Here is a 25,376-nt window from a genome sequence, read left to right on the forward strand (position 1 = left end):
TCCAGTGCCTAAGGTTTCCTTTTGTGGTTCCAGATTACCAAAGACCAGATCTATGGACGATCTTCTTTCTGCCTGCGATCCCAGCAGCTTGCTGACCCGCACATCAAGTGATCCGAACCTGAACAACCACTGTCAGGATGTCAGGGTCAGCCTGGAGCCCAGGCATCCTGGTGCTGAGGAGACGGCAGCTGGCAAAGAGAGTGTGGGAGAGGAACCTCCCCAGGTGCCTCCACAGCAGCAGGAAGAAAAAGAAGAAGTGCACCCCTTGCCTGTTGCCAGCGACGGGAACTCTGAAAACAACAGAACTGAACAGCCACAGACATCACAAGACCATAGAGGGTCTCAGCAATTAAATGGTGTATCTCCCAAGGTAGAAACTGTAAGCAGAGCAAGTCCAGAAGCAGTGGAAGGTCCCTGCCCCACTCAAAATGCTTCTCAGTTGACAAAGCCTTTGGGGGAAGTGACTGGAACGGATGAGCAGCTTGGAAAGTTCCTCTGCAACCATGCAAAAGATGTTGGCCTGGAATCTAACAGCCCCTTGGACCTTGCAGAGCCCTGCTGCCCTGACACCTCCCTCCAGCCTTCAGTGGGTGGCCCCCATTGGATTCCACCAGCTCCGAGTGTTCCAAGGCAGGATGCTCCTGGATGCCGGAACGAGGAGGAGGACGGCAAGAGTGGCCGCGTCAGGCATGGGGAAGAGGGCAGCCAGACAGGGAAGGCTCAGCCGGAGTTGTGGCGGAAAGGGATCTCTCAGAGCCAGACGAGCGAATTTTCTTTCCTGGGAGCCAGCTGGGACAGCTTTCAGGGAATGGGGACGTCGCTTCCCGGAGGTGACGTGGGTCCCCGGCGGCTCCTCTCTTATGGCTGCTGCAACAAGAGGCTGAGCAGCAGGCACTTCTGGGCCTCTGGACTGTGCCTCAGTGGTCAGTGGCCTTTGAAAGAGAGTGCCAAGCCCCCTGGCTGCTCCAGCCACTCCGGCACCCACTGCGCAGGCTATGCTGGGAAGTCCAGCAAGGTGAGGCTCCCTTGCCATCTGAAGCAGGCCCTCGGCTCCAAGCACGCACCACCGAGCAGCCCCTCCCCAGTGCCTCCACTCTACCTAGACGACGACGGCCTCCCCTTCCCCACAGACGTGATCCAGCACAGGCTGCGGCAGATCGAGGCCACCTACAAGCAGGAGGTTGAGCAACTACGCAGGCAAGTGCGGGAGCTGCAGCTCAGGCTGGACATTCGCCATTGCTACCCGCCTCCAGCTGAACCGCAAATGGACTACGAAGACGACTTCGTAAGTGATGGCTTGCGGGTGTGGTTTCTCCAGCAGCCCCTGGGGAAGGCACACAATCATTTAATTGTAGATGGGAGGAGTTGAAAGGCCATCAACAACACACCTGCCTCAGAGGCATCTCTGTCTCCTAGTGCGTTCCAAGCAGAACATAGCTACAATGCTGTGAGGTTCTGGTGGAGCAGATAAGGCGTACATGCTGCCAGATTCCATTCACATAGTTCTGAGAATCATTTGTTCCTTGCTTGCATCTCCTCTTGTCTCCCCCTCTCTTCCTGTTTTCCAACAGAGGCATTCCAGAATTCCCCAGTCTCCAACTCCACTGTTCTGTTGGTTGAAGAGGGTCTGTAGCTCAGTGGGGGAGCCCATGGTTTGCGTGTGGAAGTCCCGTCCTAAGTTCCATTTCTGGCAACTCCAGTTATAAAAAGATCAGGCAGCTGTTGTGGGAAGGACCCTCTGCTTAAGACTCTGGAGAAGTGCTACTGGTTACAGTAGATACTGGGTAGATGGGACAGTTGGCTTGACCTGATACAAGGCAGCTTCTGATGCCCCTGTGAGAGTAATTATTCCCAACTCACTATTAGGGGATACTGATGTTTCAGGGGGAGGTGGAAATGTGTGTGGTATGTAACAGATTAGCTAATGGCTGTTGTGGCCTTCCTTGCAGACCTGCCTCAAGGAATCGGACGGCAGTGAAAATGAGGACTTCTACTCTGATCACAGTGAAGACTGTCTATCTGAAGCAAGCTGGGAGCCTGTCGATAAAAGGGAAACTGAGGTTTGTTGCATCTCCTTAGTTGGCTAGCATGACATGGGAAGCAGCTGCATGGCTGACATGGGTAGCATGACATGGGAAGCTCAGTATTCCCATTATTATTATTATTTGTGTGTGTATGTGTGTGTGTGTCTGCTATTGCCCCATCCTAGATCTGGTGTTACAAACTCTTGCATTTCACTATATCTGGATGTATTAAGGGTTTAATGAACTGTATGTCTAGAAGTACCCCTTATTGTCTACTCTGGACTTCCTAACTGGATGTCCTTCCTATGTTTTGGACTGCAACTCCTATTATCTTTGACCAATGGCTGTGTTTACTGGGGCTGATGGGAGTGCTAGTCCAAAACTTGTGGAGGGCACCAGGTTGGGGAATGCCAGTCTACTCCAAGGAGCAGTTATTCTCTGACATCCTTTCTGATGCTTGAAAACTCAGCATTCTTCCTATTTCTAGAGAAAACTTTCATTTTATTGTTTCCTTTTTTCCATCTTAAACTGTCAGTGTGGCCCCTTTCTGAATTGTTTCCTATGTGTCAAACACTTTTCTGAAACTGGAAGTGCTGGAAACACAGAACTCCAAGCAAAGCTTTCAAATGTGCCAATAAATGCTGCTCCCTGACTCTGTATACGAATATCCTTCTAACTAACAGATACACACTGTGATTTCTCTGTAGGTCACTCGCTGGGTTCCAGACCACATGGCCTCACACTGCTTTAACTGTGACTGTGAGTTCTGGTTAGCCAAACGCAGGCACCACTGCAGGTAACGCTTAGCAACTGCTATGACTTTTCCTTGTCAGTTGTCTGTTTTATTTTTCTTCTCCTCAGTTCAGTAACTACATCTCAAATGTTTGTGGTGAATGGAATTTTGAGAAGGATTGGGCAGCAGATTCCCCACTGGAGAGCAGGAGGAATGGTTTCTTTCCTGGCAAGGATGGGACGGTCGGCCAGTGTAATTGCCAACCATTTGCTTAAATGCTTGGAAGAGTGTAGGGTGTTCTGCTCTCAGGAAATTAACAAAGATTTTCACTACACCAGTATTTTTAGATTACATCCTTCATACTTAAAAATCGTATAAACAGTTTGCCTGATGTTATGCTTTTACAAGGAAAATTTAGGATTCTGAGGATGAAAAATTGGATAATGAATATTCCTAGAAAAGCCATTTTTAAAACTCTGTGGGATTACAATCCACTAAGTCCTGTTTTTTGCTGATGACAGCATTTTCCTGAAAGTACTAAATCAGTGCCTTAACAAGACTGTAGTATTAATAACCAAGATAAAATCATAGGTATATAAGAAGAGAGGCCTGCTGGTTCAGCCCTAGGGGTGGAAGGATGTCTGTGTCTGTTTTTCATGTGTGCATTAATAAGACCATTTTGTCCTTCTTTCCAAGCAGTTTTGTCTGCTGCTTTCTAGACATGGGTCCAAGTGGTTTTGCCTTTGCCTCACGGCTTCCCCCTGGAAAACCCACTCCTTTAGTGTTAAGTCAGAACAAATGTTTGTTCCGATTCAGCGATAAACCACAAGTTTCCCTGGGGGAAAGTGGTGGGGCACACGGCTGTGTGGCTGAGCCCCTAGCACCAAATGTTGCAGCCTCTTTTCAAAGTGGAGTTGCTCCATCCGCTTGATCAATTTGGTTTCCCTTTTCTGAACCTTTTCCAGCCCTTAAATATCCTTCCTAGGCGTGGCGAACAGAATTGTGCACAAGTGTTCCAAGTATGGCTGCACTGTAGAATTCCATAAAGCATTACAATATTGGCAGTTTTATTTTCAGTCCCTTTCCTAATGACCCCTAACATGGCGTTCACCTTTTTCACAGCTGCCACACACTAGGTCAACGTTTTCATTGAGCTATCTACTACAACACCAAGATCCTTTTCCTGGTCAGTCACCACTTGCTCAGACCCCATCAGTGTATATAGAATCATAGTATTGTAGGGTTGGAAGGGACCAAAGGATCATATGGTGCAACCCCCTGCCATGTGTAGTTAGGAATTTTTTTGGCCCAATGTATAGAAAGTACAGGTACGTCAGCATACATGAGGAAGTGAGAGGCCTTACAGAAAGGGGAAAAAGATGGAAAAGGCAAAGATGGAATTCTGTGAGGAGATAGTGAAGTACTGTAAGCAGAGCTGAAATGGAAAGCTTGGAGAACAAAATGGGAGTGGGGATGAAAGGTTTCTGAGCAGGAGTTGTGGGCTAAATCAGCTGTCAGTGCTTTAGCCCAGCTTTATGTGAACATATAAAGCTGAAGGTCTTTCCCAGCCCCACTGAGATGCCAAGGACTGAATCTGGCACTTCCTGCATTCAAATATGTCCTCTGCCGCTGAGCTATGGGCACTCCCTGCAAGCAGCTGCTCTTCCATTCCCACTTATAAGCCAAAAAGTAGTGCATAGCAGATGTAAGAAGCTCTGGTTAATTCATGCTATATTCCCAGTGCCCCCACAGGAGAGTCTGTTCCTTAGGCCACAGGGGCTACTGAAGAACCACAGTGCAGCAGAATACCTGGGGTTGCTTGGATGACATTGTCTGATCCATTACTGTGCCAAACAAGATAACAGAAGTCCCTTCTCTTTAGACAAGAGCCTCCCCACACCAGACCACTTTGGCTCCAGGGTCACAGCTGTCCTTGTGTTCTTTTACTTCTTGCCCAGGAATTGTGGGAACGTGTTCTGTGCCAGCTGCTGCCACCTGAAGCTGCCCATTCCTGATCAGCAGCTCTATGATCCGGTCCTCGTCTGCAACACCTGTTACGATCACATCCAGGTATCCCGTGCCAGGGAACTTATGAGCCAGCATCTGAAGAAGCCCATTGCCACCGCTTCTAGCTGAACGCCAGCAGAGGAAAACTTGTCAAGGCCTGGCCTTTTCAACTTGCAGACTGGAAGGAAAGGGGAGGGGCTGCCTCTGCTGCAGCTGAGGAGGTCGGTAGCGCAGCACTTGATCACCAAGCCTTGTATGCACTGTTGGCGATTTTCCCCACTTGGTGCCCCGTGTATTGGAGATGAGGAAATTGGATTAAAGAGTGTGATATGGCCCACCTCATGGTACTGTTTGTGGTCTGAAGACCTGAGGCTAAATCGGAGACCGCGGTGTCTTTACTTCAGAGGGCTGGCGAGGGATGTGGTGCAGATTACAACTGCCTTGTTCCCAAAAGCAATAGGAAGGTATGATCAGAACCAGACCCTCTTCTCCCCCACCTCACAAAGGCAGGCAGGTTGACTTGTGCAAGGAAGAAGACTGCAGCCTCAGAGTTGTACATCTGCAGGAGCTCACTCTGGCTGTGTCTGTCACGTCTCAGTTGTGTTCGGCTTGCCAACCACTTCCCTGAGTGGCTCAAGGCCAGCACTAGTACAAAAAGCAGGAGCTGGGGCGGGGACTTCCATACTAAGCAGAGCATCTCTCTCTGCCCCTTCCCTGTCCCTTAAGGGAGTAAGACTCTTTGCCCCGGCAGCTGAGCTGTTGCTTGTGGAAAGCAGTTAAGTTTGGCTTGCTATACACTTCCTGCCCTCTGTGGGTTTTGGGCAGCCAGTTCCCGCCTGGCGTCTTCGCAGGAGACACCTTGAGCCTCCCTCGATCTACACCACAGTGTGTCATTCTCCTCCACTCCTTATTGCTGCACTTGTGTCTATTTCTGGTTGCTCTTTTATCCTGAAAACCTGGTGCCTGGAGGGGGCAGTCTGTGTAGGTTTTCTTTACCTCCTGGAATGTGCTGTTTATAGTGTGCTTGAGGGTTTCAGTCCAAAATGCTGCTAATGTTATTTCTCTCTGCACTTAAAAACTGTAGTCTGGAGAACAAAAGTGGGGGGTGGGGGTGGGAGGGAGGGAGGGAAGAATGCCAATTTCGCAAATGGGAGGCGGCAAACACTTGCAGACAGGGACTTCTTGTTCCTGTCACTCAAGAAGCTGCAAGGGGTAATATAAAAGGCCATCATCATCATCACCACCTTCACAAAACTGCTCTCCAGCTCATTCTGACATCAATAAACCCCCTTGTTGGAAATGTCTCTCTTGATTTATAGATGCTTCACTTCAGTGACTGTATCAATTACTTTTCCCTAATACTTTCTCTTCCATCCAAACGAGCACTTACATGCTTTACAAAAGGGGAGTGAGATGCGGCCAACATTTCCACAGCTTTTCATGAGCGCAGTGTTCATGATCACTTTATCCTGAAGGGTAGTACATCTGCAGGGGGGTTTGTAGCGTGAACAGGATTGGGAGGGTTTCTTCCAGTTGGTCCAAGAGCTCTCAGATGCTCCACAAATAGGCTGGGCCAAGACATCTTGTCTCAAGAATGCGAAAATACTGCCCTCTCCACACTCAGATTGCATTCTTGCCAGCAGTCTATTCCTGGCTGGTTTTTTTTATATATAAAAAAACTTTCAGTGAAGTTAGTGGTTCTGTCTACCTTATTCTTTCTTCCACATTTCAGCTTGCTTTTGGTCATAAGCCTAAAAGCCAGCAACATCCTCTGACACTGGATCTCCTTGAGTTGCCCTGTGGCCTCTTTCAAGGAGCAAAAAAACCACACCACACACCTCATATTGCTAAAAGGTGGGATCTCCGATTTTGCCATATTCTGAGCTTTGTCCATGTGAAGTGATGGAAGTAGGAGGAAGAGTTCAGGTTTGGTTCCAACTCATTTGCACAGATGTTGAACAAAAATCCGAAAACAAAAGTAGAATAAGACCCTCCCAAGTCATGGTTAATCAAAACTGCTTTCAGCTCTCATGAATTTGTGTCACTGTCTTCAGGCAAAAAACAACTCCAAAATCAGATCAATAGCTTTGTGACAGGCAATGTGCTGTAAGAAATTCAATACAGTTGAATAAAATCTCTATATTAGTGCTGCTTTGTTGGACCGTTTTATTTAATCATGAGTGAATGAATGAGCTTCCTTGAGGAGGATATAACCAGGGCTGCTCTGTTTCTCCTAGGTGAAAAAATGGCTTTTCAAAAGAAAAGGTTGGTGGTTAACAGCTTGGAGAGGGCCCTTAATTTATCTGTGTCAAGAGCAGGCTGGGGGCAGTGGCATTATGGACTCCACAGCACTTTGCAGAAAAATAATCATCACAGGACCCTGGCTTGAGAAATTTCCAGCTGAATATTCAACACATGGCAGACAATGTTTTCATATGGCTTTTCAGGCAAAACAAAGCCATTTAGATAAAATCATTCAAACAGCCTTTGGCAACCTGGTGCCCTTCAGATGTTTTGGATAATTGTTCCCATCAGCCCCAGCCAGCTGGGCCAAGGTCTGCATTCCCTCACAGGGCAACTTTCCAGGGGCTGTATGTATGCCAGTGTTGGGCAGGGCCACAGGCAAAAGTGGCTGGAGGAACAGGTGTGACTCTTCCCTTTGGACAGAAGGGAAGCCATGTAAAAGTCAGAATTTCCACACAGACACATGCTTCCACCCCAGCAAGCAAAGAAGCAGTCACAGTTCAAGGGCGTATTCCAGACATGCAAAAGCACTGGAAGGCCATTGCTGCAGCAGCATTTTTACAGGAGAGGTTTCCTAACCCATGCCACCAAGCCAGAGTTGACAAATGACTAAAGCATATTTTGGAAAAGCCATCTTAAAATATCCCCCCTTTTTAAAGTGTGGGGGCTCAGACCTACTTAGGAACCCTGCTGATTGTAAGGCCACCTGCGGGGCCCTGTGCATTTCATTCATATAAAGCACCTAGTATATTTTTGGCACTTACATAAATTGGGGTGACAATTCTAAGAGCATGGGGCAAGGTTTGTTAGTTTATTATTAGTATTAGTTATTATTATTATTATTATTATTATTATTGGCAAGGGGGAAAGCTCTGTACATGCACAGAGCTACATTTATTAATTTAATTATTTTCAGAATTAGGTGGCAATTACAGTTAAGGGTGGGTACCGCTAATGTGATGTTCAAACACTATGGTTTATGTATATGCATTTTTTGCATAAGTTGGGAAAGTGTCCTGAACACATGCAGTTCTCCCTCAATCACCAAGTTTGAGAATGAGGAACATAGGAACCCATCAAGTCCAGCATCGTGTTCTCACCATTGATGGCAACATCCTCTAGGAAAAGCCAGCCAGCCACCCATTCACTGGCTCAGATCACACTTTTTAATTTGTAAAAGTTCTGGGACTCAGGCTACGTACACCATATTGAGTTCCTTGAAGGAAAGGGGATATAAAGGTAGTAAAAAAAATTGTAGATTCCGTGTCAAGTTGTGAACCAACATGAATTTTATTCATGTGCTGTGTGTAGCGTATTTTAAGACTGTTTATGAAGGTGATTCTAAGAGTGCAGAATCTTGTGCTCCTGAGGGCAAAGCATCCATTGTACAGAGGCTCAATTGTTACAACCCATACCAATTTGCTATTTGTTAACTATTTCCATGATGTGCATTTGCGTTTACGTAGCCAGGGTGTACATTGTTTTTTAATGACATTTGCACATCTCAGTGAGGGAGTAAAAGGAAACTCTGAAAACTGAGGTGATTATTTTAAAAGATGCACTTGTTCAGTTTGCAGAAATAACACGCAAACAAAACAAACTGCGAGATGCGGATTTGGGGGCGAGGGGAGGAAATGGATGGGAAAATCCATAAGATTTTCGCAGGTATCATAAGACTTTGCAACGGGAACTTTTTGCAAGTCGCCTATCCCAAAGATAGCCTGGCAACACACGAGGCGCGTGCCGCCGCGTGTGCAATACGTTATCGTTACTATTTACTGTTTTGTCAAATTATTACTGTTGTCGTTGTTGTTGTTTCTATATTTTTATGTGTTTGCCCAATCGCCGTTGTTGTGGGGGTCGGTTGTGCGGTTTTGGCGGGAGACAACGAGAGCAGCCTCGGCGCGTGCCTCGCCCGCCCGCCTCTGCCTCGACGGCGGCCCCGCGGGTGATTGACGGCGGCGGCCGTTGGGGGAGGAAAAAAAAAGCCGCCGGTCCCTCGCGCCGTCCGTCCGTCCGTTGGGCCGTCCTGAGGCGGGGGCCATGGGGGCAGGAAACGAGTGAAAGTAAAGGGGAAAGAAGGAGGGGTGTCTCGCTCTGAGGTGCGCGCGAGGCCTCGCCGCCCGTTTCTTCCTCCTCAGAAGCGCCATGGAGGACCCGCTGCTGTCGGCGGCGCCCATCAACCCCAACAACTTCCCGGCCAAGCTGTGGCGGCTGGTGAACAGCCCGCGCTTCCGCTCCATCCGCTGGGACGCCCGCGGCGAAGGGCTCCTCATTGACCAGCCCTTGTTCGAGGCGGAGCTCCTGGGCGCCGGGGGAGGAGGAGGAGGAGGAGCCGGGGGAGGCGCGGCGGCGGTGGCCGTTGGGGGAGGCGGCCCAGGCGGCGATGGAGGCGGCGCCTCGGCCTCGTCGTCGGGCGTCTCCTCAGGACCGCCCGCCTCCCCGGAGCTATTCAAGACCACCAACTTCACCAGCTTCATCCGCCAGCTCAACCTGTACGGCTTCCGAAAAGTGGTGCTGGGTCCGCCCGGAGGCGGAGGCGGAGGAGGGTCGTCCTCGTCTTCTTCGGCTTCCTCGGCCTCCTCCTCTTCCCCGGCTTCGTCGTCGTCCTCGGCCCCCGGTGGCCCTCTGCACCATTTCCACAGCCCGCACTTCCGCCGCGACCGGCCCGACCTGCTGGTGCACCTCAAGCGCCTGACCAGCGCCAACAAAGCCAAGCTGGCCGCCGGGCTGGAGGTCACCAGCCGCCCGCCCAACCGCTTCCAGCGCCTCCTCAGCACTTCCCTGCACGGCGGGGAGGCCCTCCTGGCGCAGCAGCACCAGCAGCACAACAGCCCCGCGGGGCAGGCCGCCGCCGCCGTGGCAGCAGCAGCAGCCGCCTCCGCCGCCGGGGCGGCCGCCAAGAGCAGCGACAACAAGCCCGGTGAGAGAGACGACGCGACGCAGCAGCAGCTCCTGCAAGACCAGAAGGCTCTTGAGCACGTGCAGAGTAACCACAGCCTGCCAAGGGGAAGAGGGGCCGTCGAAAGAGCCTCCAGGGTTCAACCTCACACCCCCACCCACCCACAAAAAAAGCATTTAGTTTCTTGAACAAGGGCAGCAAAAAGTTTTGTGGCACCCATTTTATGGATCTCTTTAGGCAGCAGTCCTAGCTCTACTTACCTAGGAGTGAGCTCTGTGGGATTCAGTAGAGCTTACTTCTGAGTAGACATTTAAATTGCTTACAGCTTTAATAGTTAAAAATCCCAGTGCACTGTGCAAAAGAATAAAAAGCATTCAATGCACGTTTTAAAATCCAATATAAAATAACAGTCTAGAATAAAAGTTATCTGTCACCAGTAATATATACGCCATGTAAATATATTTTTAGCATATGTAGTTGGCATGTGCCTTATTTCCAAATATGAATTAGCTAAAGATGAGGCTTAAAATTGAAAAAAGGCATAAACATTCTGCTTCAACAGAATCACCAAGTGTTATCCACAGTTGACAGTTCTGTCTGTGTGTAGATTACACATATGTATATGGTCACACAGGTTCGAAGTTCATGTCATAATAAATGTACTAGTCTTTAAGGTGCCACAAAACTTGGTCTGCTGCAGAAACAACACATAGTGACCCCCCTGGTTCTTAGCACCCCTTGCAAAGCTGCTGCCACTCAAAATACATAGAATTGGACTGTATGTTCATGGCCCCTTACAGCAAAATTCACTTTCATTTTTACATGGAAACTCCTAGTCCCACATAACGGTTGGATGTGTGAATGTAGCTGCAGTTACTCTTTTTTTTTATAAGATATTTATTGAAATCCACTTTAATACATTAAAAAATCAAAAAAGAAAAAACAAAAAAGTTAAAAACACATAAAGTTTACAATCCTTATTTTTCTATAACATATTTCCCTGACCTCCCCACACCTCCCCTTCTTATATTCCAATTCAAATTGTTAGTTCAACAAGTTCTTATCCCCAATTTTTGACCTTTTTCTATTTAGTTCATTTTTTAAAAAGCCAATTTTACCTTATAAACATCAATATTTATATATCAATACTAATTCTTAAAACCTCTTTCTAAAGTCGACCCAAATTCTCTTCCACGACTTCCCCAATTTTCATACGAATAGCAAAACAGAGTAAAAGCAAAAACAGATTGTAATTATGCACCCTTTGGATCCCCAAACTCCACCCCCCCTTTCCCGGTTTCAATCCCCAACAAATGTCCATCAGTCTTAATCTACTATCAGCCTGGAGATCTCACGTCTGAGGCTCTTAATTCTCTCTCAATTCCTCTCTGCCGGTTTTTTTGATAGTCCTTAATATTAAACACCAGATCTCGGAGAAGCTCTAGCCGAATGGGATCCATGTTTCTTCCAGCCAGACCTCCATACTTAAAAGTGGAGCCCGAATCTTGTTTCTTACTCCTTTCAAGTCCAAATGTCCCCATCTTAATCAGATTTGTAATCCTTGGATCTTCAGATCTCCACATAAGGAGATCTCTCCGTTCTTCAATCTCCAATTCAAACCAGATTTTCAACATCAAGTTCTTATTTTCCTTTGTAGCCATCATGTTAGGCCTCTGGCTCTCCTTTGTCGTCTGCAGCATTACAGCTCCTCCTTCCTTTTCCTCAGGAACAACATATATCTCTTTCTCCACACTCTCAAAGTTCTCAAGTTTCTCTTCTTGTCCAGCTGCATGGACTTCCTGAGTCAAGTCCTTATCAAATTCAATGAGTTTATTTACTGTTAAATCCAGAGTTGCAACATTTGTAGCCAAAACATCAATTTGGCCTTGTAACTTTCCCAAGAGAACAAAAACTCTGTCCAATTTAGCATGTATTTCCCCTCCTTCAGCCATTCTTGTAATGTCCCAAAACCCCCTCTAGAGGGATTTTGGTTACTTAAAATTCCTTCCAGTTCAAATCCAAAAGTCAAGTTAGTTTGTATCAATTCTTCCTTGTTTTCAACAAATTATAACCAAATTGTAACAAATATAACCAGCAGAGACAACAGAAACAAAGTTCTCTTTTTCAGTCTTGACAGCTAATTTGACAGCTATCAAACTCTTCAATACCTCTTCAACAGGCTCTCTCGCAGATCACTTCCGGGTCCGGGGGGGTGGCACTTCAGCTCCCAAAATTAGCTCTTATCCTCCAGTAACATTACTTATACTGCCAAATCGTGAAATTAATGTCTTTTGCCCAATAAACAAGAAAAAATTCTCTCAACCTTAGTTAGCTGATCCTTGCTTTAGATTATTTACAAGACGGGGAGACGGACTTCCTGTTTGCGCCTTCCCCGATCGTGCCTAATTCAAAAAAATTTTTCTTTGTAAATCCAATTTCCGTACTACTCATGGGTTGTTGCTTTTAATGTCCAATTGTTCACAAGAAGAAGTCAGCGCTCTCCGACCATGGCATGCGGCTTCACTCTGCAGGAGAAGCAGTCGACTCTCAGCACTGCGCCGCTCACCCCGTCCCCCGTTCCGAAGCCTTTAAAAAGGCTCCTTCGCGGGTCGGGGGGCGCAAATGGTGCCCGCCGAGTCACCAAGTTCACAGGCTTCACCGCCTGTGATTTCTGAGGGTCCCCGTGTCGCCGCGGCGGCAAGACCCAACTCCTGCGGAGCCAATTCCCTCCGGAGCTCGGAGGGAATCCGCCATTAGCCGATGGTGCTAACCCGGAAGTCCTGTAGCTGCAGTTACTCAGTGCTGATGTGGAATGCATATGACAGGCGCGCACCAGAGTTTAGTTCTAGCATTCAGATTTAAGCCCCCTATGAACACCTCCCACAAGTTGAAAGCACCTTGGTACCACACGTGGGCATAGTTCCATTCATACACTTGCCTCACCCCAATTTCCTAGGGTATGAAAATAGACCCTGTTGAAATCCATCTAGCCTCTTTTCAAGTAATCATGCCATTCACTTCAGTTCTAACATTTCTCTGAAACAGCCTTTTGCTCCAGATTAAACCTCATCCTCCGGATCTATAATCACAAAAACACTTGTTTGAATCTCTCACTGCGTCCGTATGTACTGACTCAAAGGGTAGGAGGAAAATCCATTTTGTTACCATCTTAAACTATCCAGCTTCTGAGTACCATAGGGAAGTTCAGATACCTCCACAAGCATCTAGTTTATATTAACTAAAATTAAACACGCAACCTCAGAAAACAAGATCACAGGATATTCACAAAGTCATACTCCAGAAGGTTGCTGGTGGTAGCAGGTGCTCTTATCTCCTCCCCTCTCCCACTCCACGTGTTTCAGCTCTGTAATGCCTTAGCTGAGAAGACTCCTCCCACCACAAACTCCATCTACATTACTGTTGCATTCATTACAATAGAGATGTGGGGCAGGATTATCTTCTATTGCAAATCAGTACAGAATAACTCCCCGTTCATGATACTGTCCTATTGCATAATGCATATACTGTAAATTTCAAGTTTGCTTTCCTCAAAGGACAATGGAAAATAAAGAACTTGTGATCCTAGTCAGGGCTACAATTTATTATTATTATTTTTTAGGAGAGACAGGTGGTTAAGTGGACTGAATTTTGCTGCGTAGATATGCCCACAAATATATTTTATCTGCTCCTGACCTTTAGGGCAAGTGTGCACCAGCTCATTTTGTACACTAGCTGTCGCTATATACTGCAATTAGCTAGTGCAGTTTGCATCTTATATCACGTGGTGTCCCCCCCCCCAAGAAAAAGTAGGGCACCTTTATAAAGAAGAATTGACTCCTACAATGCCCCATGAGCAAATCAGGTGTTGCTAAACAAATTGGACTATTTCTTATCCTAGCCATTGTCTCATTCTTCCTTTACTACTTTCCTCAGCCCAAGGAATAATGATATTTTTATAGACACTACAACTAAGCAACATTCACAAGCCTCTCCTCTTTTGCATACCCAGTAGGGTGCAAAAATGACTGCACAGTATTTCGAGCCCTAGCCCCAAACCCAAAGAGGAGGTTGTGTAGCTGATGGTCTTACTAGGTTAATGAGACAAAAGGAAAGGAAACAGGAGGCAAAACATTGGGTTGGAGATTGCCCTTCCTCCATTTTTAACACAATATACATTTTTAATTGATATCCTCCCCTCAGCTCAGCCTGAGGAGGAAATGTATAAACATCAATAATGGGTGAAAGTACTGCTAACCTCTGCAGGGAGATAAAGAAATGCCCACCCTTTAGAAGAGCAGTGCATTTGCCTGAGATATACACCTTATAGACTCTTCACACAACACACAATTCCTACACAAATATCACATCCATACAAGAAAAGCCCACAAATACAATAGAATGTGACAAATAGGAAACAAATTTATTTAAAACAATACACTTATCCTCAGTTTAGCTCAGGGAGGTGAACAACAATGAATTAAAGCAATGTTAACTGTTTCAACAGTGGAAATGCTGAAGCAGCAGGTTGCCATTAAAAATATTTTAACTAGAGATCCTATAGGAATAAAAATAAAAATACAAGGACAACTTCTCAAGGTCAAAAAACTTTCCTGAAGAGGGTTTTATCCACTAGTAGAAGGCCATTAAAAAGCAGGAAAAACTAGCCTTTCAGAGGTAGTTCCAGGGTGTGAGTGCAGCCACTAAAAAGACCCACTCCCTGATCACAGCTAAGCAAACTGGGAACTTTCAGGTGAATACGAGGCTTCTGTAAGCAGGCAGGTTTTTACATGAGAAGGCAGTTGTTCAGAAATTCTGGTCCCAAATCGTGAACAGCTTTAATTGTCATCACCAGCACATTGATTTGGGTCCAGAAATAAATTGGAAGCCAGTGCAATTGTTTCAGTAAAGGATTTATGCCCTCCCAACAGATGCAATCCCCTTGCACCCACCCTGGTTAACAACCTGGCCAGAGACTTATGGTAGTTTCCATGCACTTCTCAAAGGCAGCTCCAATAATCTAGACATGATATAAGTAAGGTATGTGTCACCATGGCCAGCTCTGCAGTCTCAAGGAACAGACGTAGTGTATCAGCTGACAGTAATTTATCTATGGTTTAGACTACTATAATGTATTTTGTGTGCAGTTGCCTTTGAAATAAGTTTGGAAACTCTGGTTAGTTTTAAAAAACCAAACAGCTGTCAGTCTGCTAACTGGGAGAGAGTTATAATAAGAGCTCTGCCTCATGAGACTGAAGGCCTATCTAGTCCAGCATTCTGTTCTCTCAGCGGCCTACCAGAATGCCTTTAAGAAGCCCACAAGCAGAAGATGAGTGCAACAGCACTTTATTGATTTGTGATTCCCTGGCAGCCAGCAGTTGGTATTCAGGGACATACATAGTCTGAATGGCCTGGTCTGTTTCTAGATAGACCCAGCTCTGCATACTGGTGCTTACCTTTAGAGCCCTTCAGGGTTTGAGACTGTAAATAATAATAATAATAATATAGCAAGTGGCAACCAGAGAAAGGGATGATAGTGTGTCCCATTTCCAAGGTATGCCTACTAAAGATGCTCTCCTGGCTTTCCACGCTGATGCTGTTTTAGCGTTAGTTAAAGCTCTTTCTTAGTTATTTTAATTGTGAATATTAATTTCTGGTTAGTTTTTTATTTGCTCTTCTGTTTCTTTTAGATTTTATTGGGTTTTCGTTTCTTTATTTTAAAATTTAATAACAATAGTGTGTATATTTGTTATAAACTTCCCAGGGATCTTTTTGGGGTGCAGGACACAAATACCTTAATATATAAATGAAAACTATGCAAGGAGCCCCCATCACACTGCACTCCTCCAGTTTCAATTTGCACATATAATTCAAAAGAGTTTGCAACAATGATGTGGCAGTAAAGTCAGGCTATTGGCATCATAGTCCTGCCTGCTATCTAAATGGCATCTTCTGATTCTGAACTGGAAATTCAGGCTGTGTATCCCTCTAAAGTTTAAACTTTGTAGTGAGATTCTGGGCGTAGTTTGATGCGAAAAACAGTAAGGGCTCACAGTTAAATCCTGGATCAGGGCTGTACATATGGATGGATAAATATGTCAATTTCAGTTTCTCATTTTTCCAATCTTAAATCCAGTTCACATTTCTGCAGCAATTTTTTTTTTAATCCTCAAGAAAATGTGTCAGCTATTAGTGTGAATTTCTCACAATAAGCACATTTCTGCATGCAGTTTTGACTATTTTTTTTGCAAGCAGTTTCCCAGATACAGAATATGTTTTTTGTATGTTATTTTCAGTAATAAATGCATTTTTGTGCACACTTCCCCCAAACTCAGCAAATCCAATAGAAATAAAAATCATAAAAATCTTTAAATCAGAAATAATTTAAAATGCTTGCTGAAATAAAAAAAGGTCTTGCTCTCTTTAATATTTTAATTATAGCTAATATTGAGGTAGCTACTGTTTTATGCTTCTTAATAATCCAGTGAATACTTTCTTTCCCTCCCCCTATGCAGCACCGCTGACTTTAGGACAGTTTCACCGGTCTTTTCGGCGAGATAATTTATCTCCATACTCATACCTGTCACCATCATCTCACAACCAAAATACCTTCCCACTGAAAGGTTCAGAACGGACTCCTCTTCCTCCAAGAACATGGCAGAACTCCCTTGGGATGCTCCCAGGGCAGGTGGAGACATCAACTTTTTCTGACAAAGGAGTTCCATTTCCTGTGCTCCAGAGGTTTCCAACTGAGGTAACTTACACTCTGCAGCCCAGCGCTACCTCAGTGCACATTCAGCAAGGACCACAGACGATTGCTGCATCATCCCAGAAATATACCAGTTACGCAGCTTCAGCACCATACTCCCAAGCTTACTACCCAACAGGTAACCTGATCTAGGTATTTCAGAAAACAACAACATACAAGTGTGCTTTAATGCAGGGTGGGCAGAAAGCAAATGGTAGATAACCGGATTATTCAGACTAGATTGGGAAGAGTTTCTGACTCCCAGTTGTTTAACAATAGCAAGAGCAGACCGCCGCTCTCCTCACCTAAAAAAAAAAAAGCCTGTTAGAAGCTCTGATCTGTAGTAATTCAGATATAGAATGATACTTACGTAGGGTATTCAAGTGTAGGGCTCATGGATTATAGGGTAAACCATTTACTCTGCCCAATGGGCCACTACTTTGAATCTGGCTTCCTTCACAGGCACAATTTTGTACCTTTATCTAGTTGCAGGACATTCATTTGGTGGATTTCTCATCAAAGTAAATTCCACAAGCCTAATGTCTGTCCAGGATGAATATATATCATATATTGTGGGAAGAAGAAAATGAAAATAAAGTAAATCCAAAGAGAAGGCATTTTGCTTTTCCGTCTTGGTCCAAACCCTAAACAAATGCTTGAATTTTTTTCAAAAGATACATCCTGTTTCAACAGTGCTTGGCCCTTTATACAAGACTTATATCACTGCATTTGAACACTGATTACAGGAGCGTTAAGTAGGCTTTCTCTGTATTAAACAGGTTTTTTAGTACTGGACTGTCATTAGTTAAAAGGCACAGGTCATTGTGGATTATTTTTTATCTCATAGTCCCATCCACTGTCCTCATTATATATTTTGGAAGGAAACTTGTGAGACTGTTGTAGGGCATTTAGGGTGGAATCATCCTTCCTCATTTTCTATTTTTTTGCAGTCCATCCACACAACATCGTTACCAATCTTCTTATTTTCCTGGAGGCTTTTCTTATGGCTATTTGAAAAATGGTTCATTGTGCTCCTTTTTCATCTTTTCAAAAGTTGTGGTTTAATTGCTTATAGTGGGCAGAGGAATCTATCACCATTTTTCATATCTGCTGCAATTGTCTTCTGGTGTATGGGTTGGGAACGCTGTATTGGTGCTGCTTTCCTAGCAGGGAGACAAACTTCAACTGATCAGTGTTCCTGGATGTATTCAGATCTTACCACAATGGCGCACAACCAGATTCAGAAGAAGGAATATATAAAGTGAAGTGACCTCTGAAATACAGTGGACATTATGTGAATAATGTTGTGCATATACAATATAATATGTTACAAATGGGCAGAGAGACAAAAGTATGAACTTAATAAAAATATCACAACAGAAGGACAGAAAAAATTAGATACTCTAAACAAAGTGTATGCCCACTAAGGAACAGGCTTGGCTTATGGCTCTTCCTTTGTTCACCTGAAAATTATGTTGCAATACTTCCCACCTTTGCCCCCCATTGTTTAATTCATTCATTCAATAATGGGGGGAAAGTTTGTATGCACAGATCAGCTCTTGTGGGAACAAAAAAAGGATGCTTCACTTGGAACAGATTCATCTACTAATTGGAAGCATACATGCAGAACAATCTGGCTTACACATCCCTCTGCAGCAGGCTTGTTTGGATGAGTCCCAAGAAGAGCAGCAGGTACGCAGCCGTCTCTTCTTGTGGCTTCCTTGCTAAGATTGGGTTTTAGGTACCACTACTGGAGCCAGGTTGGGACAGATAGATCTGACCTATGGGACACAATTTATTGTAGAAATGTTGTGCAAACCAGCCCTGAGTCTGGTTAATCACCATTCTTGTGCTTGGAAGGTGTTTTTCTGGGTCATATAGAGAAGTAACCCCCATGGGGTCTTTTTTTGCCAATATTCAGAGCATGGTGCTTAGGCTATCTACATGAGGTTTTACCTGCAGCAGGCACCTCTAGCCTAGATTCATTACTTGCCTCTTATTTGGAGTGCATTACAGCCTGCCATGGCAGCAGTGAACTGATTTCATTTTAGTTTGGATGAGACAAGCAGTTCTTTAAATTTTAGAGCTTTTGTTTACAACACAATAAGTTTGCAATTGCCACTCATTTGTTGGGAGAGTATGGATCCTGATATATCTTGAGGGTTTTTCCGGTCCTAGTTACAATAGTAGGAAAATGTAATTGCCCCTTGAGCTGGTACCACACTTGTGAACATAAGTTGGTTGCCAAATTACAGCAACTGCCCTGTGGGAAGGGGCCTCTGATGCCTGCTCCTGCTCCAGTGAGGCTGGTGTGGTTCTTGGGTCACCTCCAAACTGTTGGTTTTCTGAAGGGATTCAAGCACATACCAGAAAATTTGGGTTTGCACAAGTAAAGTGGATTAAAGGGCTCTCTTGCCCCAGTGAGAGAAATCCACTTAAAAAAAAATAAAGCTGACCTTTTGCAGATGGAAAAGTGATGGGAAAATGTGTGGGATGAACACGGGATTAACAGGCAACACCTCACAAGCAGATCAAAATGAGTTTTCAATGTTGTATAGCCTCTCTGCAAAATCAGAACTCATGACCAATAAAGACTTTATATAGTCTAGCCTCCATGTAAGCTTTGTGCAAGCAAATGTGGAAGAGCTCTGTTGTATTTTATAAGTGCTGTTAGCCACCTTGAGGACACTAGTGAAAAAGCAACTAAAAAAATAATACATGAGTGCAGCGTGGAATTTATTTGTTTAACAAAATTTATGTAAAACCAAAGAAACATCAAAGTAGTTTACAAAAAATTGGAATACAGTTGCATGATTGTTATATACCTTTTAAAGTGTGCTTTGTAAGATCACCGCGAAAAGCAGTACAAATCCATACTCACTCATCCCACTGGCTGATGTTCTAAATAAGTTTTATCATTTATGTTCATGTATGGTGTGAATGTCTTCTAAATTAAGAAAGAAAACTGGAAACAAAATAAGATAGACATTTATTCATACGTCAAAATCTAGACATTGTTGAGCAGGACCATATACTTTTCAGTAGAGCATGGGATTTTTAAAACGGAAATAGTAGCAAACATCAGCAAAGCTATTCTCTCTTTTGGCAAGAGTACCCTGCTATTTTTGAAACCCTGTGTTTTTGCTTTCTATGTACGTCTTTGCCAAGCTGTGCATTCCTCCTCTTTAATACCTCTCTGAAACCAGGCTGTTCCTTCTCCATTATGTGCAGATAGAATATTGCATTTTTGTGCTAGTTTGGAGCTAGTAGAACTATAGTATGTATTTAAAAATACAATCCAGAGGGGTTTATTAATGGTTGGGAAAGTTTATTATTATTATTTTACCTTTTCTTCCCCCTTTCCAGCTGTATTACAGTGTTGCTCTCCACCTACCCACATGGATCCCTTAAGTGGCTGTGCTAGTCCTACTGCCTCAACCTATACACACTGCAGTTATTTTCAGGTGAGTCAAATAAGCAAGTACATTGGCCATGATCTAATGAGCCACTTTAGGCATACCTAATGCAATATTTGACTTTGAAGAGCAGACTCTTTTGATGTGCACATCACAAACTGTTTTTGAAGTTGTACTCTGCTTCAAAAGTGGCTTGCTATATGCCAGAGAGGAGATGCAGATTGAGAAACACAAGACCAAAGCTTCCTTGGTCACACAGAACAAATTGAACATGTCTTTGGATCATAGCCCATGTATCAAAAGAGTTTCATTCTGGTTCGCTACTTCAGCTACATATCAATGCATAAGAAACGTTGTTTTGCAAAATTGAAAAATAAATGGAAAGAAAACACTTCATATAATCAGAGAGCTGGAAGGGACATTGTAGGTTATCAAGTCAGTGTAAGATCTGCAATGGAAGAGACAACTACAGCATCCTTGACAGATGTCCATCCAGTCTCTGCTTAAAATGAAAGAATAGTGTGTGAACTCTTTACATTGTTTTGGAGCCAAATGACTGATATAAACAAGTACTCACAAATAACTATTTAAGTTTCAAAGAGAAGTAAAATTACTTTTCCTTTTTAAAATCATTTTCTTCTAAAATCGTTTTGCCTTACAAAAACCTTAACTAAAACTGTCTTTTGTTTTAGAAACATTTTGTCTGAGGCCTTGTTATTCACCCCATGTCTCATTGCCATACCACTTTACCCACTATAGGGAGTAGGATGGGTCAGTTAAAGTCCAGAAGGCTAAAGGGCTGTTTAGTGGAGGCAGCCAGAAAACACACACACACACACACACACTTGGTGGGCTTGGCTTGGCTTGGCTGTTTACCTCTCTTCTCTCACAGTGCAGGCTACAATCCTTTCCATCTGATGTGTTCATGGTATTGAAATAAAACATTTTTGTTTTTAATGAACATCAAAAATGCAGCAGCTCAGTGGTAGAACACCTCATTGAAAAGTTATCAGGTTCAATTCCCAGCTTCTCCAGCTAAATCTTTGTAAATCAGCAGCAGCCGCATCATCATCATCTCGATGCACCAGGGTATCTGACGTAGTATAAGAAGCTTTCCGTGTTCATATGTTCCTAACCCAAAAGGCATTAATAATGCTTCATGCCCCTTGTCTGCTCCATGCTTATAAATTACACCTCATTAGACAAGGCGTATTGTTCATTTGGTTGGACAAATGGAAGTGTTTGAAGTATTAAGCCAAACCAGAATGATAATGTTAACATGGTTTTAATGCATGTTTGTATGTGATTTGGTGGCATTTAACATTGTTTGTGGAGGGCCCAGTTGACATTGTTGAAAGAGCATAATGTATATGCCAAAAACAAATAGATAAATGGAATAAATATATTTGTTGCCTTTACCTTGCCAGAACCCACCAATGCAATCTTCATACCCTGTTGAATTTCTACCTTCTAACTGGTCCTGCAACACCTCTGATGAAAACAAGAAGACAGAAGTAAACTTGGAGGCTGTCTTTCAGATTGTAGATGAGATGCATTCATCTCCCAAGTTGGAAATGGTGAAGGTGGAACCAGTGGAGAGCCAGTGTCCTACTTCACAGCCAAACCGAGGCCAGCAGTTACTAGTTAATCCAGGGAACAATGATGCACCTTCTTCAGGCCAAGCTAGCCACCTAGAACCTCTGACACCTGTGGGCTCAGATATTACATCCTTTGTGGTGGAATCAGAGCAAGCTATAGCATGCTCCTTGCCGCAGTCTCCTGAGTTTATTTACACCATCCACACCACTGAACCAGTGGAGAATACTACAGCGCAAATAGTGCAGCAGCCTGCAGCCACGCAGCCAACACCAGCAAAGCTGAAAGAACAGCTGAACCAATCTTCAACACAGTCTTCCATGGTGTTTGTACAGGAGGAACTTCCCTTCAGTCAGCCACAGGTATGGTGTAATGCAGTGCAAAGGGGTACGACATTCTGCAGTGATAACCTAGCCTGAATATTTTTATGTGACAAACCAATATTTATATTACTACCAGTATAACTTATATTTACAGCATTGTTCATTTTCCAAAGTTATAAACATAAATATTCCATATTGCATGTCACATAGACTATTTAGATCACTGTATAGCTTTTGCTGAGAGACGTAATGCAGAAAGCTAGTGTGGTACAGTGGTTAGTGGGCTAAGACTGGGGAGACTTAAGTTCAAGTCCCCACTCAGCCAGAAAGCTCTCACTGGTTGACCTCCAATCTTGCTCACAAAATTCTGAGTACATATAAGATAGGGTGTAGGGAAAACCCTAGTCACTTTCTTGGTCTCCTTAAAGTAAGGGCAGGATATAAATGTTTCAAATAAATAATATGGTGTAAAGTAACATCTTCAAGGGACTGTTAAAAGGACATTTATGTGAACGCTTAATGGGAGATTTTTTGTGCATTTTTTAAAGGAGGATCCCAGTATCAAGTGTCAGACAAATCCATCAGCAGCAGTTGTGTCTTCAGAGCAGATAGGATTCCTCCTTTCGGAGGTGGGTCCTCTCAGCAAATGTGCCAAAGATTCAGTTTCCTCCATCCAAACCAAATGCAGAGAAAGAAGGAGCAGTTCACAGAAAGGCAAATCCCCTGGTAAGAATGACAGGCTTTAAGGATTTGTTGAAATAAATGTATTGCTGTGCGCCACCTCAATCTCTGAGCTGTGTGAAATTCCTGGGCTTCCAGGTGCTTACCCAGGAGTTGTGCTTTCTTTTGGAAACGAGGCACAGCAGAGACTGAAGTGTCTTTATGATATATGGTTTATTTACACATATATACAACCAGAGCCTTCAATGGAAGGGTTAACAGTATTAGCACCCCAAGAGGTTTTTGTTTCTCCCATAGCCACAGGCTTGGATTCAAACAGACACCAAACATTGCTTTTGACTCTCTTTTTAGCTTGCTGCTTTTCTTCTAGGTCACACCCCTCCTAAACTCTAAATTCTGGTTTTATCTGTTGAGGGAGGGCCCCCCAACCATTTGTGTCTCCCACGGAGCCCCTAAGCCCCCTTAAGCCTCTTTAACAGCTCATCACCCAGGCCATCACCTCACAGGAAGCTAGGTTGGCTTGATTAGATTTTAACATTTGATGGATATAGGGATTAATGGGGTCTGGTACCCATAAACTCAAAGCAGTTTTTATACTGCTTTGGAATGTGTACCAGCCATAAGATTTGACTGTTACTTTGTATCTCTCAGGACTGAATTAGATTTGTTAAAACTGAGGGTGTTGTGTTCTCCACACTCACTATAATGTCACCTCTAAAAATGGCTATACCTTTCCCCCCGTTTTTATTGAACGGAGTAAAATTTGCAGGCATAGCAGATCATCCAGGGGTTTTGTGCAGAGCACCTTTAAACTTTGATTTTTTAAAACAAAGGGAAAGTCTACATTTTCATTTTCTGCCATAGTTGAATGCAATTTGCAGGTATGGTCACCCCTTCTGAGGGAATGGAGCCTGCCTAATCTCACAATGATGGCTGTAGTGATTCTCCTGCAAGGACAGAATTTACCATTTTGGGGCGGGTACATAGGGGATGAAGTGGGATGGCGGTGGAAGAAAGAGCATATATCCCTAGGAATGGGGTGGGCATGTATCACACCCCAGCAAGGGCTCAGTGTTAAAGATGGTTAGCGCTAACGAGTTTATTCATAATCAAGGTGTGAAACTGGTTAATAATCCTGGTTAGAGAATGCATCATGATTAACCTTGGCTCCAGTTTAACCTTTAACAGTGATCAGAGTGACTGAGGAAGACATTAAACATGAGAGGCAAGCAGGTAGGGGAGGGAGTGTAGGATCTGCTGACCTGCTGCTGATCACTGGACAATGATTAAGGGACAGAGTTAAATCTCTGTTTGCCCTGTCAGTAATACATTTTTAACATGAATCACATTGTAGATGAGTAGGGGAGAACTACATGTTACATTACACTCTTGTGTCATGAAATCCTGATCCTTTGCAGAGCAAACCCTGGAAGGCGTGCACTGCACTAGACAAGGGTTTGGCAAAAAGGAAGAGCTCCATCATTCTCTGGGACTCTGCTCGTACAGAAGTTGTTGTTTAATTTATGAATGACCTTTTGCAAGTGTTTCAAGGTAGTTAATAAATATGCCATAAATACTGCTAAACAAATTTAAACCACACAAAACAACTAAATATAGATTTTAAAATAATACAAACTGGGCAACTGGATTGAGATCTTTTGATTCAGAAACAAAAATATCTTGAAGTGCTTCTAGAATGTACAGACCCTGCGTACCTCTTGTGTGCTGTTCCACAGAACAGGGGCAGCTACCCTGAAAGCCCTGCTCTAAGTTACTACTGAGTGGGCTGGCTGGATAGCTCAGCTGGTTAGAGTGTAAGCTTCTGTTACTGCTGCCAGTGCTCTGGAACCATTTTTAATTTACTGACATGGGGCTTGAATCTCCCAAGGATAAAGGCAGGTATTGGTGGGTGAGTTTCATGTGGAAAGTAACTGGCAAGGGAAGGCCTGAGCACGCATTTTTGCCTCTTAAGATGTAGCATGCATTTCCAGTGCCCTCCAAAGCAGATATTGAATTGCCCTTTCCATTCCTCCTAGATCTACATCTGCTAGTGGATGTGGCTTGCAAACAAGAACATTTTCCAAAGGAAGAAGAATTAAGGGAGTGAGAACTTGGTGGAAACTGTGTGCAAATGCTGAGTAGTGGCCAGCTGGGGAAGAGCAGTGCCTTTCACTCCAAAAGGACTTTGGATACTTTTACTTCGTTATTAACAAAACACTCTCCTTATCTGGTCATTTTTGTTTCACATGTAAATAGTCCCGTCATTGTTTTTATTATACCTCTTTCATAGGTTTAAATATTTTTTCTGGTCAATTTCTCCTGATTTATTTGCCCAAAATCTTTAAAAGTAGAAAACATGGTCTCTTGATAAACAGGAAAACTTAACATCCTCAGGGAGCTGTTCCAGTTGCAGAATGTTCTTTGTTTTGCACTGGAATGTCTACACTGTGTTGTAGCAAACAGCAGCAGCAACTTCTCCCACCCTTAGGACTGTTTAAAATTCATTTGGACAGCATTTAAAGGTGGAGGGTTTTCTCAAAGGAACTTGAGGTCTCAAAATCTGAGGTCCAAATTGGTCATTAATTCTAGAAAGGCACTCAGAATGATGAGCTCATATTCTAGGTGATTGCACAGGAAGTTTTCTTCTTTTTGCATTTGTTCCTTTTCAACAGCAAATATTATCTTGTCTAAGAGAACAGCTGCTG

At 43.9% G+C, this 25,376-nt stretch overlaps 2 protein-coding genes across 4 annotated transcripts in view; both read left to right on the forward strand.

Moving 5' to 3' along the window:
• Positions 1–6,911, forward strand: part of MTMR4 (myotubularin related protein 4) — a 47,393-nt gene extending 40,482 nt beyond the window's left edge. For both annotated transcript variants that reach the window (XM_053366255.1, XM_053366254.1), the window contains 4 exons: positions 34–1,285; positions 1,950–2,060; positions 2,732–2,820; positions 4,716–6,911. In XM_053366255.1, coding sequence (XP_053222230.1) covers positions 34–1,285; positions 1,950–2,060; positions 2,732–2,820; positions 4,716–4,893 — 1,630 coding nt within the window. In that variant the 3' untranslated portion in view covers positions 4,894–6,911. The remainder of the gene's footprint in view (positions 1–33; positions 1,286–1,949; positions 2,061–2,731; positions 2,821–4,715) is intronic.
• A 2,041-nt stretch (positions 6,912–8,952) lies between these two features.
• HSF5 (heat shock transcription factor 5) lies at positions 8,953–25,210 on the forward strand. Of its 2 annotated transcripts, none has more exons than XM_053367134.1 (6): positions 8,953–9,997; positions 16,423–16,794; positions 20,022–20,119; positions 21,499–22,029; positions 22,539–22,716; positions 24,708–25,210. In XM_053367134.1, exons 1-6 carry the CDS (start codon positions 9,157–9,159, stop codon positions 24,776–24,778), a joined length of 2,091 nt encoding a protein of 696 aa, XP_053223109.1. In that variant the 5' UTR covers positions 8,953–9,156; the 3' UTR covers positions 24,779–25,210. The 2 variants fall into 2 exon arrangements, with proteins under 2 accessions (XP_053223109.1, XP_053223112.1); XM_053367137.1 differs by having other exon boundaries at positions 8,954–9,931.
• Positions 25,211–25,376: the final 166 nt, after the last annotated feature.

The sequence above is a fragment of the Podarcis raffonei genome, chromosome 15 (assembly GCF_027172205.1).
Source record: "Podarcis raffonei isolate rPodRaf1 chromosome 15, rPodRaf1.pri, whole genome shotgun sequence".
NCBI classification, from domain to species: Eukaryota; Metazoa; Chordata; class Lepidosauria; order Squamata; family Lacertidae; genus Podarcis; species Podarcis raffonei.